The sequence below is a fragment of the Engraulis encrasicolus genome, chromosome 5 (genome assembly GCF_034702125.1).
Source record: "Engraulis encrasicolus isolate BLACKSEA-1 chromosome 5, IST_EnEncr_1.0, whole genome shotgun sequence".
NCBI lineage: Eukaryota > Metazoa > Chordata > Actinopteri > Clupeiformes > Engraulidae > Engraulis > Engraulis encrasicolus.
In genome coordinates, this window is record NC_085861.1 from 56704430 (window position 1) to 56730692 (window position 26263).

Sequence of the window (26263 nt, forward strand, 5' to 3'; positions counted from 1 at the left end):
AGGAAAACAATTTGATATGGAATCAAAACGTTTAATGTGTGATACATTTACAAGGACTCTACGAATCACAGTTTCTTTTTTCGTCACTGACCATTCAAGCTATTAGATATAAGCCATTTATAAAACAGCTATACACAATTGAAACACCATCTTATACCTGTGGGTTTAGTACAAAATAAAGTGCCGTTATTGTATATTAAACCGAAAGCGTACGAATACACTGACAACGTTAGGTCCTTTCACAAGTCGCAAATACCACGATAGCCATATCAACAGTATTGTCCAACGCCATTTCGACTGCTCAGACCCCATTCCACATGATATGGACAAGGTGAGAGGGTTTTTGTTACGTGTGGGTGCACAATTTGATGAATATATAAACAAAAACCTCAAAACCACAAAACTACATTACGCAGTTTACCTTTCAAATATAAGAACATCATCTCAACTCCTATGACACGGAGAAGACATCTTGTTTCTTGTTTCTGTGTCCTCAACCAACTTAAATTTCGGCATGATTTATTCCTCCTTCATTTCATCAACACGATGATGATGACATGACCACTATCACAGACGTCACATATTCATAATCATCATCTGACTCCTCCTTTGACATCTGTTCCTCTTAAGGAAGCGAGGTGGCCTTTTTTCCAGACAGGGGGGATCTAGACGACAGAAAGGAGCAATCAGACATTTCATTCACAGCAGTAAGTGTTGCTGTGTACGATGTGTGTGTGTGCGTGCATGTGCGTGTATGTACCATGGGTGTGTTTGTGTGTGTACCATGTGCATGTGTGTGTGTGTGTGTGTGTGTGTGTGTGTGTGTGTGTGTGTGTGTGTGTGTGTGTGTGTGTGTGTGTGTGTGTGTGTGTGTGTGTGTGTGTGTGTGTGTGTGTGTGTGTACCATGTGCATGTACTGTATGTGTGTAGTGTAGTGAGTGTTACTAACAGGGGGCGGGGAGGAGGGCTCCAGGTGGCGTCCAAGGAAGGAGAGCAGGCGCCTCCAGATGAGACCACTGCCCAGGAACATGATGCCCGTCACCAGCCAGAACACTCGCGGGTCCTGGAGAGCATACACGCACACATTACAACAGGAACAGAACAAACAATAGAATACAATAGAACAGAACAGAACAGAAATGCTAGCATGACATTTCTCTTTGGTCTCACTTTTTAAAAACATATAGGGACATTTATTACCTATAGCGACATTCAGTCGGTTACAAAAAAATAAACCTAGTTTGTATTAAATAGTTCATCACTGAATCCCCTCCCTCCAGTCCTTACATTACATTACACTTAGCTGACACTTTTATCCAAATGACTTTGTTATTTTCAAAGTATCGGTTACAGTGTGTGGGGTTAGGTGCCTTGCTCAAGAGCACTTCAGCCTTGGATGGAGGTGTAGGGAGAGGTCAGGTAGGATTCAAACCTGCAAACCTCTGACCTTAAAACTAGGACAGGGACATTAACACATTAATTTCGATTAATCAATCACGCGATTTGATTAATTAATTAACATGATAAAAAACATAATCGCAGTATAACATAGCTACATAGTTCTGGATTAGACCAGTGGAGGGCAGTATTACGCCTGATGGTGAACAGCCTGCTGAAATTGACAAGAGTTCTTTCTTCTTTTAAAAATGAGTATTATTTTTAGATGAAGCTTATTTATTGTAATTATTCAAAATCCATGTGAAAAAAAATGTTTTTCACTGTTCACTGTCAGATATTTAAATGTGATTAATTCGATTAATTAATTCCAAAGCCTACAGATTAATTCAATTAAAATTTTTAATCGAGTCCCAGCCCTACTTAAAAACACATGCTAACTAATTAAAATTTGATGTTACCCAGTTTTACAGGTATATTTCAATAGGGATGTAGGCAACAATGGCACCAAATAAAATAAATAAAAGAAACTTTCTTCTGCTGAAAGTATGTTGATGAATTCCAGCAGACTGTAGTACACTGAAGACTAATCAGGATATTTTAATAGATGGAAAGGACCTTAGTACACAAGGTACGCTCTTGTGCAATAAACATCATTGCCTCCCTCATTTCTCTCAACTTTCATGAAGGGTGGGAAGACTTGTCTCCTCCAAGGCAGTTTCCCAAGATAACTTTATTCGCTATGGGTGAATCCGTCCAAATATGCTGTTGAGAGCGATCATAAATAAACTACGCCTGGGGCGGCATGGTAGACGAGGAGAAAGCCTTTCATGTCTTTTGTCTCTGCGAAAGCGAAACCAGATTTTTCACAAATCTCCATTTTTGCCGGAGTCTTTGGACTCATTTTCAGAAGAGATATGTGGGACTAACTGAATGAAATACAAAAACAAAGGGAAAAGTCTCAGATTTTTCAAAATAACTAACATTGTTATGCTTGTGTATTCTGTATACTTGGAATGCATTGTATGTTGTTTTTCTCCTCTGCTTCAAGTTGTTTTCAATAGAAGCGTCTGCTAAATTCAATGTAATCAAACATCTAGTAGACTACAGTAAGATAAATCAAACCCCGCCCACCCAATGCAAATTCTGTCTCCAAGGGGGCGTTGTCCTCTTCTCCTTCTTCTCTTTCTGTGGCGTTCGGTGGCAGCTTGCATAAGATGTGCGCTACTGCCATCTACAGCGCTAAGGGAACTCAATTTATTCTCAACCTAGTCTCCTAAAAGGTCTCCTAACCTGAGGACTCCTAAAGGGGGAACACGTCACATGAATACCGGAAAAGTATGGGCTCGATTTATCTTTCTCTACTAGTAGATGTTTGATGCAGTGTGGTGCTGACCTCCTCCAGGTTGGACTGAAGGTTCATGGCAAAGGTCACACCAATGAGGCCAAACACACACTCACTAATGGGTCAAAGTGGCTAGTAAGTAGGCATTTTCTACTAGCCAAACTGAGAGTTCACAAGCATTTCGTTGGTGTTCATTAAGAGTCCTGAGTGCAGAGTAATGTGGTGTAGCCAGCTGACCTCCTCCAGGTCGGACTGCAGGTTCATGCCAAAGGCCACACCGATGAGGCCGAAGAGGGAGAGGGAGAAGGTGCCCATGGTCAGCTGCAGGTTGAGCCGCATCATCACATTCCGGTGACTTTGAGAGGAGAGAGGGGTCACAAGGACAGGAGGACAACATTCATGAATATTTTATGATCAACAACAGGAATGCTGCCATAGGCAAAATACCCACAGTGCTATAACCAGAACTAGACAAGATCTGAAATGTATGATTTATTACAACGCGGTAGCAGCAGTGGAGATATGTTGAAGGAAGAGATATGCATATTGATATGAGCGGCACCATTCACTAGAGTTAAAATGATTTGTACAGATTTATAGTAATATTATTACATAGTTATCCTTGTAGAAATGAATGAGCCGTTACTAATCCTATTGCATGATTTGTCAAAATCTACCACATTCTTTGAAACCACAGACATTTCACAAAAATCACATGATTTTGAGACCAGCTTGATTTGTAAATATTATCTACCATATAATTATTTATTATTAATAGTAGTATTATTATCCCGCCTACCTATCCAAATTGATGAAGATGACACTCTCAGAGTCGTCGATCAGGCCTTTGAGCTCTCTGGTCTTGTTGCCCAGCTCCTCAGCCTGCATGTAGTAGTTCTCCAGAAGCAGCTCCATCTCTTCTGCATGGTCAATGCCAAGGCTGCTCTCCTCACTAGAGAGAGAGAGAGAGAGAGAGAGACAGAGACAGAGAGAGAGAGAAAGAATGTCGGAGAATAGGCATGTTTGTATGGGGCACTAGAAAGCAGAGAATGCGGCACATCAGTGACACAGGTGCTGGACAAAACAAAATAACTGAATGATAGATGTCTGCAACACTGAGTGGGGTACTACTAACCTTTTAAAATACTGTACTTTTTACTTTTGTCCTGGAAACTGAGCGTGGACTTACAGTGAGTCCAATATGTATTTGATCCCTTGCTGATTTTGCCAGTTTGTCCACTAATAAAGACATGATCAGTCTATAAATTTATGATAATATGTATTCAAACATGGAGAGACAGAATATCATAATATATTTTAATTTATTTGTATTTAATGTAGGCAAATAAGTATTTGACCCCTCTAGCTAAAGAAGATAAAGTGCTTTGTGGCAAAGCCCTAGTTGTCAAGCACTGAGGTCAGATGCTTCTTTTAGTTGATGACAATGTTTGTGCATATAGTAGAAAATATTTTTGCCCAGTTTTCTTTGCACATTATCTCTAAAACATTAATAGTTTGTGGCTGTAGCTTGGCAAATGGGAGGTTCAGTTCTCTCCATAGAATTACTATAGGGTTAATATTTGGAGACTGTCTAGGTCACTTCACGACTTTAATATGCTTCTTATTGAGCCACTCCTTCGTTGCTTTGACTGTATGTTGTGTATTATTGTCATGTTGGGAAATCCAACAATGGCCCACCTTTCAGGGTAGTGGTGGAGGGAAGGACATTTGCATTCAGGATTGCACATTACATGTCTCCCTCCATCCATTCGTTGACGATATGAAGTTGCCCTGTGCCTTGGCCAGGCAAACACCCTCAAACCATAATGATACCACTTTCATGCATGATGGTGAGGAGGGTGTTCTTGGTATCATAGACAGCAGTACTCTTTCTCAAAACACATTGAATTGTGATAATGCCAAACAGCTTTATTTTGGTTTCATCTGACTACAGCACCTCCTTATCATATCCTAAACCAGTCTGATGTCCGTTAGCAAACCTCAAGTGGGACGGCACAGGTTCCTTCTGAAGTAGAGGTACCATGTGTGCACAACAGGATTTTAAACATCTGTGGCATTAAGTGCTACCAGCAGTTTTCTTAGTGATTTTGGTCCCAGTAGTTTTGATATCATTGCCTAGTTCATCCCGTACAGCTCTAGGGTGATTTCTTTCTGTTCTCATGATTATCAAATCCCTACAAAAGGTAAAATCTTGTATAGAACCCCAGACAGGCTGATGGATAGCCATTTTGTATTCCTCACATTTTGGAAGAAATGCATCAACAGCTGGGTCATTAATACCCAGTCTCTTTCTTGTGGCTTTGCAGCCCATTTAATCTTTGTTCAGGTCTAAAATCGTGTCCCTGATATCATTTGACCACTCTTTGGCCTTTCCCATGCTGGTGAGGTTGGAGTGTGACTGATTCACTCATACTATGGACTGATTCTGCTGATTCAATGTGTCTTTTATGCATGTTAGTATGTGCAGCTGTCTTTAATTCACATGACAAGTTGATCGGAAGTGCCCATATGGTCTGTGGGCCCGGAACTGTAATCAGTTGGCAGGGGATCAAATACTTATTTTGCTCGATGAAATGGAAATGAATTAATATATATTCTCTTCAGTTAATTTCTGGATTTTCTTTTTGATATTCTGTCTCTCCATATTAGAATACATATTATCATAACATTTATTGACTGATCATGTCTTTGTTAGTAGGCAAACCAACAAAATCAGCAAGGGATCAAATACATATTGGACTCACTGTAAATGAGTCAAGCAACTCAATATGTTGGGACAAGCTGAATGTGATGGAGAGATGGGAAGGACCAAACTTACAACACCCGTGGGTCTGTCCATTTGGTCAGACACATCTCCTCGATGAGTTCCTCCTCGTCGAGGATCTTCAGCAGGTTGTCCTTAAACACTCTGATGTCCGTCTCCAACTCTGAAAGACTAAACACGTTAAAAAGCTGGAGTATGCTGCTGACGAAACGCATTTCATACAATGAAAAATTATAGGGCTCAACATGTCCCGTCATGCAATCTCTCCATCACTCTGGAAAGACTCCTAATCACTATGAATATTACACTTAAAGGTGCACTGTGTAGGATTGTTGCCAAAGTAGGTATTACAACTACGCTGCTCTTTGAAACTGTGCAGCCTATTACCAAATCTGATCTTCAAAGAATAGGAAAGACAGAAACATCCATTATACACTCCTAATAAAATGTGAGTGATGCATTCACTTGACTCAGTTAGATTAGTGATGTAAGCTTATGGCACTTCATTGAGCCATAGTTACTGTTAGAAGGCTCAACACGTCACACTGATCTTTTTGGGCAAGCACTAATGACATGTAATTATGGGGAAATATAGGCAGTTTAAGATTACCTACCCCTTGCTGTTGAGCAGCAGCATGTGTAGTTTACTGCGGTCTGCAGCCAAGATTTTTGGATCCACCAGAGATTCCAGAGCGTCCATGATCTGTGGCTGCATCTCATTCAGCCTGGCCTGCAGAGTGTTCACCTGGAAAATATGCCACAGACCCTAAATAATGGCTGCCAACCGCAGGTGAAAAAGCTTTAAAAGAAAAGCAGAATCACCACTACGTCTGAATGCTATTATGAATGGGAACATATATCTAGCAGCTATAGCAATGGCAACAACAATGAGATTTGTAGCACATTAACATACATACCATAATAGTCATTCAATCTAGTAGCCATATTTATGCCAAAATGCAGGTGTCTAGTGTACCCAACAGATGTGACAGCATTATCCTTTTCTTACCATACCCTCATACTAAATTCATTCATACAGGGGGCCTGGAACAACTGAATTGAGAAGCGGAGGTTTCAAACAAAGGAAGGATGTTTTTCAGATACATGCAGGACTCTAAATTAACACCAGCCAACCGGCTAAATGCTGGTGAAATTTCGATTTGGCAGATAGAAAAGACCAACTTAACTAGCCACTTTGACCCATTAGTGAGTGTGTGCTTGAAAATAATTAGTTGAGAGCCCTGTATACATGATAATGTACTACATAAACACTTAATTGATTATTAATCGTACCCTGTACTGCAGAATGGCCTCCAGAGCTCTGAACTCAAAGGGCAGTGAGTAGGTGACCAGAGCCCCGTCTCCAGCCAGCTGAGGACCCAGCTCCAGGACCAGCCACCTGTCCAGCCCCAAGCCCCTGAAGTCCAGCACCAGCAGGCACTCTGGCGTCACGATGGCCTTCAAAGACTGCGCACGCACACACACACACACGCACACGCACACACACACGCTCTGTGACCATCAGCTGGACAATGTATAGGATTCACAGAGTACTTCAACTTTAAAGTTGATGCATCAAACATGCGTGTGCTTGTGTGTGTGTGTGTGTGTGTGCGTGTTTTGTGTTTGTGCATGCGTGTGTGTGGATGTGCGGATGTGTTTGTGCATGTGTGTGTGTGTGTGTGTGTGTGTGTGTGTGTGTGTGTGTGCACACCTGTGTGTGTGTACGAATTTTGCTCAGCCACCACAGGCAGCATGTATGGAGATGAAGATGTATCCTTGAAAGTTGAGCACTTAACAGAAACTGTGTAAGTGTACTTTTCTTGCTTGTTGCTATGATTCAGATAAAAGAAACAGTCTGTGTGTGTGTGTGTGTGTGTGTGTGTGTGTGTGTGTGTGTGTGTGTGTGTGTGTGTGTGTGTGTGTGTGTGTGTGTGTGTGCATGGTGAGTACCTCCATCTGCAAAATGATGCTATTGTTGCGTGTGTTGATGCTTGTTTCGTGCTGGAACCTCAAGTCTCTGGCCTGTAAACCCAGCTCCTGGTAGAGCTCCGTTTTCTTCTTCTCTGTAAAGGAAGAGAGAATGAGTCACACACCCGTGCACTAATCAAAAGTGTGCCATTTCGTAACTAATCGATATGTGAAAATATTACCTGAGGAGGTGACTGCTCCACTTTTGTCAAACCTCATCTACAAGATAAAGGTTAAATAGAGCTACATAAACTGAGTGATATGATTCGTTGCAATGGCAATATTGTGAAGTTGAATGTGTACATACGGCACTTTACATACCACGACAAAAACTGGAGCGACACTGGACAGCGAAGCTTGTGGGGACTCGGACACTTTGGTGCGGCATAACACAATGGCTGTTGAGAGGTGGGGATTGTTGTCAGTAGGCTAGTTCTACTTTTAATTTACTGATAGAAACTTAAGCCCAAGGTGAGTACAACACCCTGGCAAGCCTCATAATAGATAATCAAAAGCAGAACTTACACTTAATGGCTGATTTCTTCAACAACGTTGAATGATAATGTGCATGCCCCCCATGACTTCTCGTCGCTAACGTGCAATGATGAACTTTAGGACATCTGAAAGGTGATCTTGAAGCCCTCACCATTCGCAGCGGGAGGTAAGTTGTTGCAAAAGTTAAAAACTTAAGCTCTCTCGCACCACGCAGCCCCCCTCTCGAAAGAAACTTCGCACAGGCTTCCATTTTGCCGAGTTTATGTGAAAGAGTGTGACTTCTCCTGGAGTAGAACTACTCCCATGTTTGTTTGTATGAACTGTGTAACAACTAGCTGGCAAATGTGTCCAGCTGATTCCAGCCACAACCGGATACTGTCACTATCAGACTATTCTGCCGTAGTTGTTTTAATTTGGTTAATGTAAACAGCTTGTACATGTGCGAATACAGCCTGATCATGACAACACGTTAGTACACTAGTTGGCCTACAGCTGTTTAATAACTGTATGATAACCTAACCATGATGTCCTGACACTCTGAGTCCGCTATGCTAGATGCTAAACTTGAATCAGACCCCCCATACTACCGACGAATTAGTGAGACGATGTCCAATGCCACTGATTATAAAAACTTCGCTGTGTCGTTGTGTCCATTGCTAACGAAGTTCCCATACCACGAATAAGGAGGTTGCATTTCATTAAACGGACCAAACGTGTCTGCCCCACATCCAATCCATGCCTAGCCTAACCACAATGCAACGGGGTGTGTGTAGAATGACCACGTGATGTTCTACTGTTCAAGGGTACATCCCAATATGTGACCTTGCCTCCTCCACTTGCGCTTGTCTCCTCGCCCCGCCTCCTGGCCCCTCCTCCGTGGAGAAAACGATAAAGTTTCCCAGCTGTCAGCCTAGCCACAACAACTTTTGAGGGACTGTTTTTCATTCACCATAACAATTGCAAACGAGAAAAAGACTCTACAATTGAGCTTTTGCAAGATATTGAAATATAATGCTGTTGTCAGTGATGTCATCATGACGAGAAGCGAGTGGAGGAGGCAAGTGGAGGAGGCAAGGTCCCATATTAAGATGCACCCCAAGAGAACAGAAAAGCGCACTGTTGGCGCTGCAAGGTCGCACCGCACATCTCGCGTACCAAAAACTGTAGTGGCTAGGACAAAACATTCGCAATTTGTTTGACTGTGGTAAGAATTGCAAATAGTGCCTGCTGTAATCACCAAATAGTCATATTCATAATGCAAAACAATCCCCATCCACTGATTACTATTCCCGTAGCCAACATTTCGCTAAAATGATGAAAGCTTGCCAACCCAATATGTTTATCTTTACAGAACGTTAATTGTTGCGCCTACTTGTACTAGTAGGCTATGCGTATTTCATTTAATGAAGTAAAGCACCGGGCTGCCTAGAAATGAGCTCCATCCTTCTCTGCGTCCCAGTCCCATTGGTCTGGCGCGCTGCTGTGCGAGATGCAATTGGCTGACGGAGGATGTTGCATTGACATAGATGCCTTCCCCTCAGATGGCTCAAAATTATAGCCTGCTACCGTCAGTTTTAGGGACATCTCGCCATGTCTATTTTAGACCGGATTAGTAGAGCTAGTGCACCTGTTATGATATTTTGATTTCGTGGCCGATTCGTCGCGTTTGCAATGTTTCCATCGTGTTATTCCAAGCATAAGAATGGCGCGTATACAAATACGCCTGTCACCAAGGTGGTCGCCGGCGTGTTTGCCGTGTATATGTTGCATATCTGCTGGGTCCTGAACGGATTTGTATACACAAAAGCCTGTAACACCAGCAAAAGTGACAATTGCATCACTCCGTATCTCTCAAAACATGCTCGGGTGAGTGAACGCAACCATCCATTGCATGCATTGCACACTGTATCTACATTCAGTTGTTGATGGGCATTCATGTTTCCTCCCAAAGCTCAGCATTTTTTCAACAGTAGATCCCGGGGACGTGAAGGGACACAGCCTGATACATCAGCAGGATGACTTTGATTTCTACTCAAAATTTGAGAGGTAATGGTCATAAATGGTCACTTAATAAATCACATAGGCCTATATGGCCACATATTATGAAACGACAGGCTTCAGGTTATCTATATTTTTCATAGTACAGGGCTATGTCAAACTATGACAACAACACATCAACAGTGTTTTTAATAGTCTATGTTGTGGTTTTTTGGTTTGTCTGAAGAACAGTGAATGTGTCGCTCCCGGCGGAGGCCACCCAGAGCAATGGGACCTTGTTTGCAGTCATTTATGTCCACGATAGTGACGGGCCCCCCTGGGAGGACAGCCGGCATGTGAGCTACGTCACAAGACTCACCTCCTTCACAACACCTCCTGCACCTGCGGTGGTGACTGCTGCACCGAATGAGGAGACGGAGCAGGTGAAGGCAATAGTTTGTTCATCGCTACTAGAAATGTATCTGTCATTCCACTTACAGTAGACCCAGGGCCGTATTAATTAACACACAGGCTAGATACTGTACGGCTGCAGTCTAGGGGCCCCCACCTGCCACAGGCAAAAGTCAAAGAAAGGCAGAGTTGACACAGGATGCAATATTGAAAAATCTGTAAATGTTGAGCACAGTTTTAAATCTCAATCATCTCCTCTGGCCAGACATAGTATTAACCTTAATTCCTAGTTTTTAATTAAGACACTGTTAATTTTGGTGTGGAATTTTACTTCCAGGGGGCAACCTCACAGCAACCTGTAGGCCATCTTAATCCAGCCCTGAGTAGATCCGTGCCATCCGATTCATTTTTTTTTCCCCTGGGGTCACAGTTTATGGCTTTATGATGCATCACTGATCATAATATCTTAGTGACATGGGTATGGAAATGGGATGTTACGTGAACCAAGACTCAGTTGTATTCTGTGCAAGTTGAGTAGATCATACTGTATGCGGCCTCCTGTAGCTCATTATTCTGGGCTACGGGTGTTCATGTTGTTCACAGGAAGAGGATGGTGAGCCGCAGACTTCTCCAGGCTCTGAAACGGAACACATAACATGCATTTAAAGTGCATAAAAATGTGGCATGTGGCACGCTGCATGATTCATATCTCACACACACACACACGCACACACGCACACACGCACACGCACACACACACACACACACACACACACACACACACACACACACACACACACACACACACACACACACACTCACACTCACACTCACACTCACACACACACGCACACACAAGTGCTTGACATTAACTGTTTTGCTCAATGGCCACATGAAAATACATCAGATATGTAATAAAAACTGAGTAACTGCGAGTCTACCTTAAAAACAAACAGTTGTTGGGGAAGGGGCAAACAACAGAATTTAGGATATCCTGATCTGCCATACCCTATCCGCCAAAGTGGCTTGTGACACTGAGATGATTACTAGTCAGAGCAAAGTTTTACCAGTATTTGGCTGGTTGGCAGGTGCCAATGTCAAGCCATGACACACACACACACACACACACACACACACACACACACACACACACACACACACACACACACACACACACACACACACACACACACACACACACAGATTTGTGTGCTCTTACTGAGCATAGGACAGAGAGCTTATGACTGCAAAAGTGGGAGAGAGAGAGGATGGGGTAGGGCTGGGGTATGACGCAGGCCAGACTTGAACCTGGGGCCTCATGGGCATACAAGCCCATTTGTGGTCGGGTGCCTTGCGTAGCGTGCTGCACCACATCACCTCTGTATGATCTATATTCGATGCAAATTGAGTAGATACGTACATTGTAAACACCACAGCCAGTTTAACGTACTAAAGTAAGTTGTCCTGCTGCCTTAAGTTTATAAGTTGACACAACTTGAAAAAGCCTTGAGTTCAGTTAAGCCTCTAGTTCAGTAAGAGTTAACTTACAAACTTAAGGCAGCAGGGCAACTCACCTTTTCACATTTTAACCTGCTTGCAATGCTTTTCAGTGACCATTTCTCAATGTCAAGTGTATGAGCCTTGGAAGTGTGTGAGACTAATTAGTCACGCCCATTGATTGGATACTCCGCAGAGTTCACCAAAGAGTATCCAATCACTGGCCGTGATTACGAAGGCTGATACACTTGGAAGGGTGCACACTAGATTTTGACAAATGGCCGGTGTATGACCTCTGAGCTGCAGCTGTGTGTATGTTGTTATCTCCACAGGAGGAAGAGGATGGGGAGCTGCAGAAGGCTTCTTCTCCTGGCTCGGTGCCCGCCGCTGCGGTCCCCGTCCTCCACTGGCACTCCCGTCTCTGCCTCAGCGTCATGGCCGAGGGCTTCAGCTTCAATAAGGGGGCCGTGCCCAGTGACATCCGCCGACACATGAAAGTGTGAGTGGGCAGCCACGGCCTAATGGTTGGGGAAATGGTCTTCGCATCAGAGGGTTGCAGGTTGAATCCCCCCCCAGCAGTATTTAGAATGTGTGACCCTAAAACTTTGTCCATGGCTAAACTGCAGTGTTCTTGAGCAAGACACCTAACCTCACATTGCCCAAGGGACTGTAACCGATACCCTGTAGTAACGGCAAGTGCCAGTTAAGTGTAATGCAAAACATGGCATGCAAATGCAATGTAATGAATGCCATCATGGAGTAGCCTGGTAAACCAGCGCCACCCGCTGGACGCCAAAGTTTTTCAGGTAGCGAGTAGGTCTGGCCTCGGATCTGAGAACGTTTGAACGCTGTGCCCTGAGTCAGGCAAAACCAATCACGACGCAGCGATTCGTTTTGAATCAAAGCGGGCGGGGTTTTGAGGGAGTGACGACGAACCTCGCAACACCGTTGGAAAAGCACATCATCGGCAAAGATCACCGATTGATTGGTCAGAGTGCCGGCACGGTTTGAAAAAACAACAGGTTGTTCTCATCAACAATCTTCGGAGGTATCGTTTATCGGGGCCAGACTAAATTACTCCGGTCTCACATTTAGGCTGGTTTATCAGGCTAATCATGGAGGGTCACAGTGATAGAAACTGTAGTGGAGGGCCAGGTGTGTACATCCAAGAAACTTCAAAAGATGCCCAAAGAAGACCAAGGAGTCCTCTGCAAGCGGTGGGCACATATTTTTCCTTGGGTGTATTCAATTCTATTCAATTTTTTATTCCAGACCCAAGGGGATCCATATCACACATAAAAAACATCACAACACAGTAAAAAGAAGAAGCAGAAAAAAAACAAAGAGCAAAACAAAACAAACAAGGGAAAAAAAAGCATAGATATTGCATGGCTCATCTCAAATAAAGGCATGTTCGCCAGTGACTCCATAAGTTTGAGAACATTCTTACAGAGCTACGACCAGGACTAGCCAAAACAGCAACTATCATTCTGAGACTCAGATGCCCTGCATATGAATCTATACATCAAATTACGTAGCACAGCTGCACAAGTAGGTACCCCAGCACTGACAAACATTTTACTTGCACTAGACCTTCTTGGTATTCTCAGCAGCAGTCTCATGCTGTCATTGTAGGCCACCATAAGTTTCCTAATGCTGCCATGTTTGTAGTGGCACCACAGGTGTGCAGTGTACATTGGTGTGCAGTATGCTTATATTATTGATGTGGGTCTACTGATACACTCTGACAAGTCTGCCCAATGCCCCCGTCCATTCATGCTGTATGCTCTTTAAAAGCATTTACCTACCTTTTCACAACTGCTTGTTCTGAAAGCAGGCATCGTTTGCTTTCCACTTTCCTTTACTGCTGAGTGAAATGTCAGTCTCTCGTGTGAGCTGCTAACGGGGATGGCCCTCTCCTCCAAACTATTAATAGTACCTGGGTAATTGCAATGTGAATTCAGACGTTCCTTTCACCTGGTCTCACTGGCGCAACAGAAAAACTCATAGGACCTACGTCTGGCTCTCCATCTGTTCCCAAACTGGGGGTCATGTAGATATTTAAGGGTGACTTGGTTCCTTGAAGCTGAAAACTGTATAATGCTTTCACATGATATAACCCTCCCATAATTTGGTTGGTAACAGGGTCAAAGATGTCTTTGTCATTCAGTGTTACGGACACCTTCCGCCAACTGTAACTGCAAAAAAACATGATTTTAAAATTGTTTCAAGTGAATGGATGACAGCCGAGGCTTTCATGAACAGTCAGCAGAAGGCATCCGTTACACTGAATGACAATGCCATTTTGCACGTCTTTGACCCAACAGCATTTACTTGTATGGTTATTGATACAAAAACGTTTGGCATTTGGAATCAGGAAAATATTTGTGATTCATGAATATTTGTGACGGTGCATGCAGAGGCATTGTGCACTGTGCATGTGCAGTGCAAAATTACAGAGCATTCTGGTTTAGAAATTCATTGAAATGGCCAAGTGCACATGTGTGCTGTGCAGACTGCTTCTGCATGTCGTCACGAAAATGCCCATAGACATCATTGGCTGCAAAACTTACTCGACTTTGGTTAGACCAGTAAATATTAGTTAATTAACCCTATAATGCACACCGTCCCTCCAGTAAAGCACTACGTCCTGGTCCTTGCCTTCTGGTAACAGCTAATCTATAACGCTTTATCTTTATCTAGCAGGTTAATTAATAATCATTTACTTAGTAAATATTCATTATTCAGGAATTCGTGAATGGACATGAAATAAATGGCAAGGTCTCACATGCATTTTTGGCTCCAACAGGGTGGAAGAAGGGAAGAAGAAGATGTATCTACCCCTCATGGTCGTAGATGAGCTGCGGATAAGACTCAGGGATTTCATTGTATGTAACACTTCTAAAGTAGCCTATATTAATATAATTTACATTATGAAATACACTAATTCATTGTTTGGAATAGCTACAGGTGAACCTGACATGACTTTTTGTGCTTATGCTTCGACAGTTAACTTAAAAAATAAGAGAGAAAAAATATGTTATTCCTAAAGTCTATCATTTGTAAAGTATATTCTTCATCAGTATTAATTAAGTCTATTATTAGTGAAGTATGTACTTCATTGTTATCATATCATAAAGTAGCCCACCTTATCTCACTGACAGTAGTGGAGGATGGTTTTCAGGCAGGCAATTATCATTCCAGTCCTCTGTTTCAGGAGATCAACAATTCTGTAGCTGAGGTCCACTTGACGTTGACGTATGAAAACATCTCCCTGAAGAAATATAGATTATGGAGCCATTTAAGGGACGTGATATACTCTTTAAAACAATTTGGTAAGTCATTTAGTCTTCATATCTTAATACGCAGCACAGTATGATATGTACAGTAATACACAAGAATGCACTTTACTTGGAAATCTGCCGCTACTACCGAGTATTGTACTCCAACTATTGTCAATGACAATACACTCTTGAATCTTAGTATCTCAGTCATGCAATATTCACACAAATAGGCATACTACATTTGTATATTCCAAGATGCTGGCAAATGAGGTTCCTAGATTATTCTCCACCCTGCATAATCACTTCATGTTATGTTCATGTATGATGGTTCACAGGTACTTTCATGCAAAGGAATGCACAATACACACATTTAACAAACTAATAGTCAAAAGTTGATTTTAAAATTGATTTTATTAATCTATTCCATGTGTAATCACATAGTTTTATTATACAATACGTTTTATAACCTGTCTGACTTGTGTTTCAGGATTTACAGAGCATCAAGTAGATGAAATCAAAGGTGTGATCTCAGACACAAACCCATATGTGTTGGCTCTGACCATTGCTGCAGCTGTAATTAATGTAAGATCAATCAGATTAAATAAAAAAAGATGTACACAACACACTGCCATAACATTTTTGCTCCTATGGCTCTATAGTTGATTTCACATTTTAGACTTAAACATAGAGCAGTCAAAATCCATTTTATTTAAACACATTTTCATTGTGTTTCTGCAGCTCCTGTGTGAGTTCCTTGCTATTAAAAATGACATCAGCTTCTGGAGGAAGAAGACCACAATGACGGGCATGTCTAAAAGATCAGGTGAGGAGCTTCCTGCACGCCGAGAAAAGCTGGGTTGTGAAATGAGCCAAATTGGTTTGTTTCTTAACCCAGTGCTGGGTCACTATTTGGACAACTCACTTTTTGGTTTAGAATAATCCCGCAAGGTGGGCCTCCTGCACTTTGAAAAACGGCTGGGTTGTAAAATAATTAATCTACCTCATAAAAAAACATTTAAAAATGAATGGGAGTCAATTGGGAAAATCGTTGCTATTTAATGGTCCAGCCTGCTTTATTAGCGTGATTTTACACTGTTTGAGACATTTGCAGACTGCAGTATTACAGATTGTGTGTGTCTGTGTGTGAAACTTTTGTCTTTTGGCAGTGGTGTGGCGCTGTTTCAGCACGCTGGTTATTTTTCTGCACCTGGTGCAGGAGAAGGCCGGCTGGCTGCTCCTTGTCCCTGCTGGCATGGGAGTGGTACTGGAGGTATGTTTCCATAAACACCAGGCCTATCACTGACACTGTCTTGTTCCTCCAGCGGTTATATGCTCAAAGATGCAACTACACAGGACTGTGAGCTATGCTTGGGATCTATTGCGGGTACATTCTTCCTAGACACCGCACTCTTGCACTCCAGTTCTTTTAGGTGTTTCTGTTTTTTTTTCCAGAACTGCAGGGATGGAGCAGTCAGATGTTTTTGCTGCCTTAATCAGTTTCTATTATTATGTAGTAACCTATTGTGGGTATGCAATCAATTAAAAATACGGTAAAGCACAATTTCCCCCTCTTTTAAAATCAAACCAAGAACAGAATTTCCAGGCTGTAAATCAAGTTTAAAAGCAGTTATGTGGGAGACCATTACATGATTATGATGTGCATTACATAGTGTGTACCTTTGTGACACTTGCAAATGATGTTGAAAATGTTGACAGAATGGGACTATTCAAATTATATTCAAGCTGCTATCTAAAAATAAATCCATTTGGTGGTTTTGGGTTTTGAGCAAGTAGTGCGCTGGTATTCAGTAAGATGTCCAGTTCAGCTGTGGGAATGCTTGATCTAGAGATGTCATTAGTATGTTGGGTGTGGTGAGCAGCTGGTCGCAGGCATGAGATAACTAACGACAACACTGAGCTCATTCCACTACAATTGTCTTATGGCTGACTGGTTTATAATGACGACACACAAGAGGATAGGAATGACAGACATGAAACTGATTAATATATTCTTTTAAAGCTGGCATAATTGTGCCCGTGATGAGGGAGGAAAAAACTTCACATTTTTTCTTGACTTGCGGGGCTGTTAACTGGCATTTAAAAAAACAGGGCTTTTATGCCTTTATTTGATAGGACAGTGTGAGCTTGTGACAAGAAGTTAAAGAGAAAGATGTGGGAGGAAATGACCTCAGGCCGGAATTGAACCCGGGTCCTCAGCATAGCAGTCAATGGCCTAACTGTTTGAGCCACGGCCGCAGTCAAACGGCATTTTTAAGATTGATATGAAGAGTTCTCTTCCAAAATGCTATAAAAAGCCTTTGAAATAATATGTTCATGCATAAATGTTTATTTCAATTTCATTTCAAGTTAGCATCAGAGGAATTGGAAATGGGTTAATGTTTTGTAAAAGAGCTCTTTAACTTAAATCTGACCTCCCTTGATGCCTGGTTTAGCCAGTCAGCCAGTCCATGTTGTATGTACTGTATCTATTTCAGGATGACCTCTCACCTCACATTACAGTAGAGTGTAGGTGAGGTGAGGGAGGGCTTTTATATACTAGGTCTCTTCATCAATCAACTTAATGTGGTGCATGAATAAATGATTTGATTATCTTGCTCAATTTCAATGAGTACTATTAGACCACTGTATTATTGGGCCTTCAGTATTGTCTTCAGTTCACACAAGGAAGAGCGCGACACTGCTTCTTCACAGTTCACCACTTTTTTTTTTCTCTTCTCGTCTTATTGTAACATGTTTTTTGTGTATTTTCTACAGCTCTGGAAACTTATAAAAGCCTTCAGCATCCAGGTACAGTCCTAAAAGATGTCTTAACAGTCATCATTTCAATAAAATTTGCATAGAATAATTTTTAGCAGACTGTATAATAGCACAAAACCTTTTACACTTCTAATGAATTTGCATTGATACTGTAAGTGCTGCTGAAGCTTTCACTGTAATACCATAACACAAAACATACACTGTAAAATATTGCAGTTAAACGTAAAAAGTAAGTTGCCCTGCTGCTTTAGGTTTGTAAATGAAGAGTTTGTAGTCTCAAGTTGAGTTAACTTACAAAGTTAAGGCAGCAGAGGAACTTAAGTTTAACTGGCTTGCAATGTTTTACAGTGTTATGCACTTCTACTGAACTTGTGCTATTTGTCGCCTTCAGGATGACAAGTTTGAGGAACCAGAGAGAGTGACCACAGGATATGATTCTCAGGTAACATAGGCCTACAAATGACGAGTCATCAAACTTTAAAAATGTATCGAAGCTATTTATGAAAGCGTGAAATCTGTGAAAGTCCACCTGGGAAACTCCCATTGTCATTGTGACACAGCACTCCACAGCACACAAGTGTTCACTGCACACTGCACACAACGTAATTGCATTTTATGCCTCACCCGTGCAAGGGGGCAGCCCTCAATGGCGCCCCAAGGGAGCAGTGCTGTACGGGACCATGCTCAGGGTACCTCAGTCATGGAGGAGGATGGGGGAGAGCACCGGTTAATTACTCCCCCACCAACCTGGCGGGTCGGGAATCTTGTAACCTTTGGGCTACAATTCTGACACCCTAACCGCTTACCCATGACTGCCCATTTATACCTAAATGCTTACAATCGCTTCCAGAATAATCTTTTTTAGGACTATTATTATTCTGTGTGTGTGTCGGTGTGTGTGTGTGTGTATGCGTGCGTGCTTGCGTGCGTGTATGCATATTCTCATGAATCCCAGACATTTGGCGCCGTACGACAGCCTCCAGAGCTGGTGTGTGTATGTGTATATTGGAAGCACTTTGAGTCAACTTCATAGTTATGTGATACTGCACAATGTAAATACTACATGCTGTATTGTATAGTATTGTACTGTAAATGTTTTACCCAAACTTACAAGTGATGTCTTCTCTAGGGAATGAGATTCCTGTCATATCTGCTTTGTCCGCTCTGCATCAGTGGGGTGGCTTACTCCTGTCTGTACGTCAAGAATAAAAGGTAAGTAGAGTTATGATTGTGTTCTTTTGTTATTACTCTATTGCAAATTGGTGCACAAAAACATGGTTTTCTTCTGATCAATTCTAGTTCCATCTTGCAGCCATTTAGAAAGTGGTAACATAATGAGACAGGTGACAGGGGAAATTAAAAGTAAAAATGAAGTCCAAGAATTTAGATGTATTGATCATACAGACAAAGAATAGAAGAACCAAAAACTATTACCACGTGTGTGTGTGTGTGTGTGTATGTACGTGTGTGTGTGTGTGTGTGTGTGTGTGTGTGTGTGTGTGTGTGTGTGTGTGTGTGTGTTGAGGCGGTACAGATTTGTGTGTTCTTGAAGGTCCAATTTTTGTTTTTGTAGTTTTTTAAAAATTTAATTTATGCAATTTCCCATTCACAAATGTCTCATGAATATTTACCACCCATCAATTTCTAAAAAAACATGACTGGGAAATGTACTCTTACTAAAAAACTCTTACTAACTGGGACTTTAAAGGTGCAGTGTGTTATATTTTTTAAGAAGTTTATTTCTAGAATTAACTTTTTCACAAATGTTACCTTTTTCATGAATACAGTACTTACCGCCACCATCAAATTCTAAGCATTCATTATTATAATGATGAATATAATTTATAACTGGGAAAATTGTACTGTTTATACTAACCCCAACTCCGATGAAGTTGGGACGTTTGGTAAACAGTGAATAAAATCAAAATGCTATCATTTTCAAAACATTCAATCTATTCATTAGATGGAGAATAGTGAAAAGACAACATATTAAGTGTTAAAACCGAGAAAAAATATTGTTTTGGGGGACATATGTACTCATTTCTAATTTGATAAATCCAACACGTCTCAAAAGAGTTGGGACGGGGATCAGTGAAATTTAGTAAACATCCAAATAAGATAAAACAACAAAGAAGAACATTTCAAAATGAATTGTACTGACGGACAATATAGGTGTCCAGGTATAAGATCATCACAGAGAGGCTGAGTCACTCAGAATTAAAGATGCAAAGGGAATAATTACGATAGTTATTACATACATTTTTGAATTCCTTTTGATTTACCACGATTGAGTGTATATAAGACATATTTTTGTTAATAAAATCATTGTATAGGTTCATGACATCATGAAATATATATTGGCTGTAGTCTCACTCTAATTCCTGGAGTGCTAGAGCTATTGAAAATTGACCATATTAAGAATGCTTAATGCATGAAAATGACACAGGGGTTTAACATTCTCCTAAGCACCTGAGCTCACTTGAAATAGACCCAGAAGACATGGAAAACTGTCCTTTGCTTACAGAAGTCAGCAGAAGTTGTAGAAGTCCATTCTTTTTAACAATAATAGAGCATTGCACATCCTGTGCTACAGTGAAAATGGACCATCCAACTTGTGTTAGTGCTAGCTTCAAAAGTCAGCCTCCATGATGGCATGCGGATGCAGTAGTGCATTGGTTAAGATGTTCCCACTCATCTGTAGAGTTAAATACAGTGCTGAATGGTATAAATGGGTTTTAAACAGCATGAAAAGCCACTCATGCATTATATTTTGAAGGGAGATCTTCGATTACTGCCACATAGTGAGGTCACATTGCATTCTCTACTATGTTTTAACAGTTTGGCTCCATCATAAGGACCAGCATGTGATAAAATGGTGGGTTTTTGGTCAAGACCTGTCACACTGTAAGCACTACAGAAAGGAAAACATTGCAAAACATGACAAGGAATACACCCACCATTTAAGCTGGTGAAATCATGTCCAAGATAGGAATTAACACTGTTTTTTATATAAAATCATCTCATCGGTTAATGTATTTAACTGTTAAGTGTTGTCTTTTGTTTTGTTTTTAGTCTTCCTCGACATTTGCTGCCGTTTATTGTCCCCGTCCCAACTCTTTTGAGACGTGTTGGATTTCTCAAATTAGAAATGAGTACATATGTCCCCCAAAACAATATTTTTTCTCGGTTTTAACACTTAATATGTTGTCTTTTCACTATTCTCCATCTAATGAATAGATTGAGTGTTTTGAAAATGATAGCATTTTGATTTTATTCACTGTTTACCAAACGTCCCAACTTCATCGGAGTTGGGGTTTGTACATGAAAAGGTGGATCCTCTCCATGTCTGCCATTTTAAATTTCCAGAAATGGGCAATTTTAGCTTACGGTCCCTCGATCATAATAGTAAATAAAATATGAAATTATTATTTATTAAATATTCATGAAAAGATCAAATTTGGGAATAAGCGGCACAGTTTCAATGAGTAGCAGAGCTGCAATACCTACTCTGGCCACCATCCTACACAGTCTACCTTTAAAAGTTATAACAAATGAAACATGACATAATCAAGAAGTTATAATGAAAACGTTTCTTGCCTCTCACAGCTGGTCCTCTTGGCTTATGGCCAGCCTTGTCACTGGTAAGTTATCAGCTGTTGTTTTGGAATGCATGTAAACGACATGTAAATATGTGAAATGCATGTTGGGGCAGCATGTCTTAATGGTTAGGGAGATGGTCTTAAAGGCCAATTCCGGTCATTTTACAAACATATCTGATCTGTTTCAGGCCGAAGAAAGTTGCCCGAAAGGAAAATCTTGAGAACATTTCAGGCAGGCTGCACTAAAATTGGCTCTTGAACGCATTTCCATCAAAGCAGGCGATAACGGGCACTGCATTTTTTTCGTGATTTTCCCTTAGGACAGTTTTCTTTGGCACTCAAACATATGTTTGCAAAATAGCCGGAATTTGCCTTCCAGATCAGAGGGTTGCCAGTTTGTATCCCACTCTTACCTCTGCCTGCTCCTCCATCCATGTCTTAAGTGCCCTTGAGCAAGGCACCTAACCCAACAGTGCTCTAGGGACTGTAACCAATACCCTGTAAATTACTATACGTTGCTTTGGACAAAAGCATCAGCTAAGTGTAATGTAATGTAAACATACAGTCTCTTAAGCCCGATTCGCACGGGATAAATATTACCTATGGACCCCTGGTAATTCGCAATTACCCCTGGACCTCCGTGATTTTTCGGGGCGCATTCGGACGGGATAAATAAACGTCTGTTATTTACTCAATTCACAGACATTACAAGGGAGTGCAGACGGCGCGCCTATGTAAAATTACCCCAGGACGTCTGAGTTTCGCCGAATTACAGTAGGTAATTCACGGCGGAATTATTACCTCACAAATCGCAGACATGGCACATTCGCACAGGACTAAGAACTCAGACATTCTCTGTAATTATTCCGAATTACCGGGGGTCCATAGGTAATAAAAGTCCCGTCCGAATCGGGCTTATGTCTACTTTGTATTCCAGTATACTGCACTGTTAGCCTTACTTCATGTATACATTTGTTTGTGTGTGTGTGTGTGTGTGTGTGTGTGTCTGTGTCTGTGTCTGTGTCTGTGTGTCTGTGTGTATTCTGCATCAGGAGTGTATGCATTCGGCTTCCTCTCTGGGTTCCCTCAGCTCTATGTCAACTACAAGGTTTGTCTGACATGATATGAAATAACAGATCTATTTTAGATATGGCAATGCAAAGTGGTATTTTACATGACAATAACATATTCTTTTTTGTCACCCAGTTTCAGTCAATTGAGCATTTGCAGTCTTCAATTTATTTGTACAAGGTGAGCACATTCGTTTTCAGATCACTGATAAATAGCTCACTACATTAGATGTAATACATAGTACTCAAAGTGAAAGTGTGCGTTTTAGTATTGTGTACTTTGTACTATTTGCAAATTCAACAACAAGCACCACACAGAGGATTGAAATTGTGTTTCACCCAGACACCCAACTGTGCAATTTAAATTCACACACACACACACACACACACACACACACACACACACACACACACACACACACACACACACACACACACACACACACACACACACACACACACACACACACACACACACACAGGTAAAAGAGGTGCTTTGTTTTTTTTCTCATAGGGCACGAGTACCTTTCTTAACGACATCCTCGGCACTGTTCTCAGCGTACCAACACACCCTTTGGCCTTCTTTAGAGATGATGTCACTTTCCTTCTTCACCTGTACCAGAGGAGGTGGGTCTGAATGTTTAAGCATTACTAAATATTTACGTTTGCCAAGGAGGTTATGTTCTTATGAGGGTTTGTTTGTTGGTTGATGAGTTGATTCAGCTGCACATGAATGTATCGCTCTCGAATTGTCCCACTCTGTTGGTATTCAGAGTGGCTCAAGAGGATTCAAATCTGTGATGGTTTTATACCTGGACATTCATGTTATTTTTCAGTATAATTCATTTTGAAATGTTCCTCCTTGTGTTATTTTAGCAGATTCTGATGTTTATTGCATTTCACTGGTACTGTCCCAATTCATTTGAGACATGTTGCAGTTATCAGATTTGAAATGAGCACATACCTAGTATGTCCCCCACAACAATATTTTCTGTCAGTATTAAAAGTTCATATGTTGTCTTTACACTATTCTCCATCTAATGACTGGATTGAATGTTTTGAAAATTATAGTATTTTGATTTTATTCACAGCTTACCAAGTGTCACAACTTCATCGGAGTTGGGGTTTGAACTTAACTGTAAATGCTCATTACACTACTACTTACTTTTCCACCCACTGCACATAATGGATGGATAAACTTTCTCAAGTTGTCATCTCATTTACCACCGATAGGTACAGCCTGTTAAGTACCCCATGTCCCAATATTTGTAGGTACTGTAGGTACAGTAGGTCTGCACTTAGTATGTCCTATTTTAAACCGATTCACTTCTGTGTCCTTGCTGTTTTGACAGAATGTACCCCGTCAGGAAGACCAGAGGTCGAGAATATGGAGCGAGCTGTAGGCAGAGACTGAAAGGGAAAGCACATGAGGATTGATCATCCTCCCCTGGGGGTGGAGAAGGAGGCCATTCCAAAGGAACCAAGGCAGTCAGACTATTCCGAATCTCGGAGGAAGTATGACTGACTGACATTAGAGGGTAGAATTCATTTCCTCAAACTCGCGTCGATGCCTCTGACCTCCTGCCTTGTCTACTTGGATGACGTTAGTTTTATCCAGACACCCAATTAACATTCAGATTACAAATGTGATATAGCATTGCTAGGGAAAAATAAGCAATTTTCAACTAAGTTCCAAAGTTGGTTTGACAACAAGGGTATGTTTGTTTGATAAATTATATGTGTATTTTGAGTGTTAAATGAATGTCCAATGTAAAACTCACTGAACCCAAGTCGACAACGATGACAGAGGACCGAGGAGAGCTCACGAGTTTGGAGGAATGACTTTCACACAGATAAACTGAATATCATCTCTGTCCAGGAGAAACCTTGTATCCCCCACTATTTTATTATTATTATTATTACTATTTTACATTCATTCTTTATTCACTAGAAAATATAAATCAGTACTACTGGTCAGTCTCCATGAGTATATGTGTATGATAAATCATTTATTAACCAACTTTAATATTGAAATGATAATTTATTTGGAAAGTTTGTGATTTATGAATTGATAAGTAAACAAAGAAAACAATGAGAAGTGGAGAAACAAGGTTTCTGCCTGACAGGTAAGATATGTATGTAAGCTGCTTGCACCTACTGTGTATTCCAGAACCCTTTTGCCCTTCTGTAGCATGCTGATCTGGAATCAGTGTTTGCTTTGCCATAACTGTAGCTCAAAATTCAGGTATGATGAATCTGTAAACACAGAATAATGGAGATGTGTGAAGCAAGCGTAGCAAAAACGTAATGTACAATAAGAAAAAAGAAAAAAAAAACTGACACACAACAGCACGACACATTTTGCCTGATGTCTTGGACTTCTGAGAAAGCCTTGTTGCAGTCTTCCATCATTTAATCTCCTGAAAGACACACTACTTTTGAATGCATTTAATTTTGTGTCTGTGTTTAATTTCACCATGTTTGAATTAGTTCAGGAAATCTCTGGAATTAGCACCAGCTGGTAACCCAGTTTAAATTATTGATGCTTTGCTAAATAGCTGAAGTGTCCTCACTTGAGGTTATTTACAGGATATGAAGTGTTATAGTATCCATTCTTTAGAACATGGGTGGGGATCCTATGGCCCGTGAGGCCGTTTTATCTGGCCCCAATATAATTTTAATGTTATGCAATTTCATATGAAATATGACATCTTTTGTAAAGCAATTTTAGAAATTACATTTGCAATACAATGGAGTTATATTTTCAGAAAATTTGGCTGCCTTCAATATAGGCCTAGAGTGCAGGGGGAAATCCTGGTTTGTGTTGATAATACGACCCCTGGAGGACTTCCTAAATGTGAAGTGGCCCTTCGAATTAAAAAGCCTCCCAACCCCTGCTTTAGAACATGTACTGAGCACACAAACACCAAGGGGAAATAACATGCCATTACTATTTTACTTTTTTTCTACCAGTATAACAATGCTGCTACCTGAATTCTTTGAGAATGCAAATTAGTCTTGCTTTTAAATGAGGACATCTGGAATATTTTTCAGGAAAAAGAACATTTTGTCCTTTATTAGTCTTTGTAAATGTTGGTCTGTCTTAGCTGCCTGTGAGTGTTGTTCTTGCATTCTTGCACTAATGTTTTATTCCTTTTTAATAACAATAAAAAAAATCAGGAAGCACCCTTTTCCAGCGTCCTTTTTATCAACTACTGTATGTGGTTGTCAAGACAACGATCGACCAAACAAAAACTTGATTACATCTGTCTGTGCGGTATCATCCAGGCAGTTTCACTCTTCATTGAAGTGGACCGTCCAGTTTTGTCAGTGCCGTGAGGACTGAGAGGAGCGACGATAACACCTGATCCACCAGTTTCACGTTGCTTCTAGGTGGAGTGACAGGGGTATGTCACATATTTGCCTTTGTTGTACCTGTGCAATGTAAAAAATAATGTAATGTGTCTGCAATATTGTAGATGGATTAAGGTGAACGAATGATTAAATTCAACAGGTTAAAACTAAATGTAGGGAAAGGGCACTTTAACAAAAGTCAAATTTCACATTGCTTCTAGGTGGAGTGACAGGGGCATGTCACATACTAGTTGCCTTTGTTGTACCTGTGCACATACTGTGTAGACAGCAGTGATGGCACA

General features: G+C 41.0%; 2 protein-coding genes across 2 annotated transcripts; one reads left to right on the plus strand and one right to left on the minus strand.

Annotated features, from left to right (window-relative positions):
- Positions 1–17: 17 nt before the first annotated feature.
- mrs2 (magnesium transporter MRS2) lies at positions 18–8739 on the minus strand. Its single transcript, XM_063198359.1, has 11 exons — positions 8022–8739; positions 7818–7894; positions 7679–7715; positions 7479–7591; positions 6819–6992; positions 6140–6270; positions 5580–5696; positions 3540–3692; positions 2978–3095; positions 950–1063; positions 18–665 (listed from the first exon to the last, which is right to left on the minus strand). The coding sequence occupies exons 1-11, from the start codon at positions 8239–8241 to the stop codon at positions 594–596; spliced, it is 1326 nt and encodes a 441-aa protein (XP_063054429.1). The 5' UTR covers positions 8242–8739; the 3' UTR covers positions 18–593.
- Positions 8740–9662: 923 nt separating this feature from the next.
- Positions 9663–25775, plus strand: LOC134448708 (lipid scramblase CLPTM1L-like). Its single transcript, XM_063198360.1, has 17 exons — positions 9663–9857; positions 9943–10037; positions 10216–10411; positions 12209–12375; positions 14686–14764; positions 15094–15211; positions 15648–15742; positions 15899–15983; positions 16327–16430; positions 17936–17968; positions 18330–18380; positions 19068–19150; positions 21545–21579; positions 22590–22645; positions 22744–22788; positions 23122–23234; positions 23960–25775. Exons 1-17 carry the CDS (start codon positions 9663–9665, stop codon positions 24042–24044), a joined length of 1635 nt encoding a protein of 544 aa, XP_063054430.1. The 3' UTR covers positions 24045–25775.
- Positions 25776–26263: the final 488 nt, after the last annotated feature.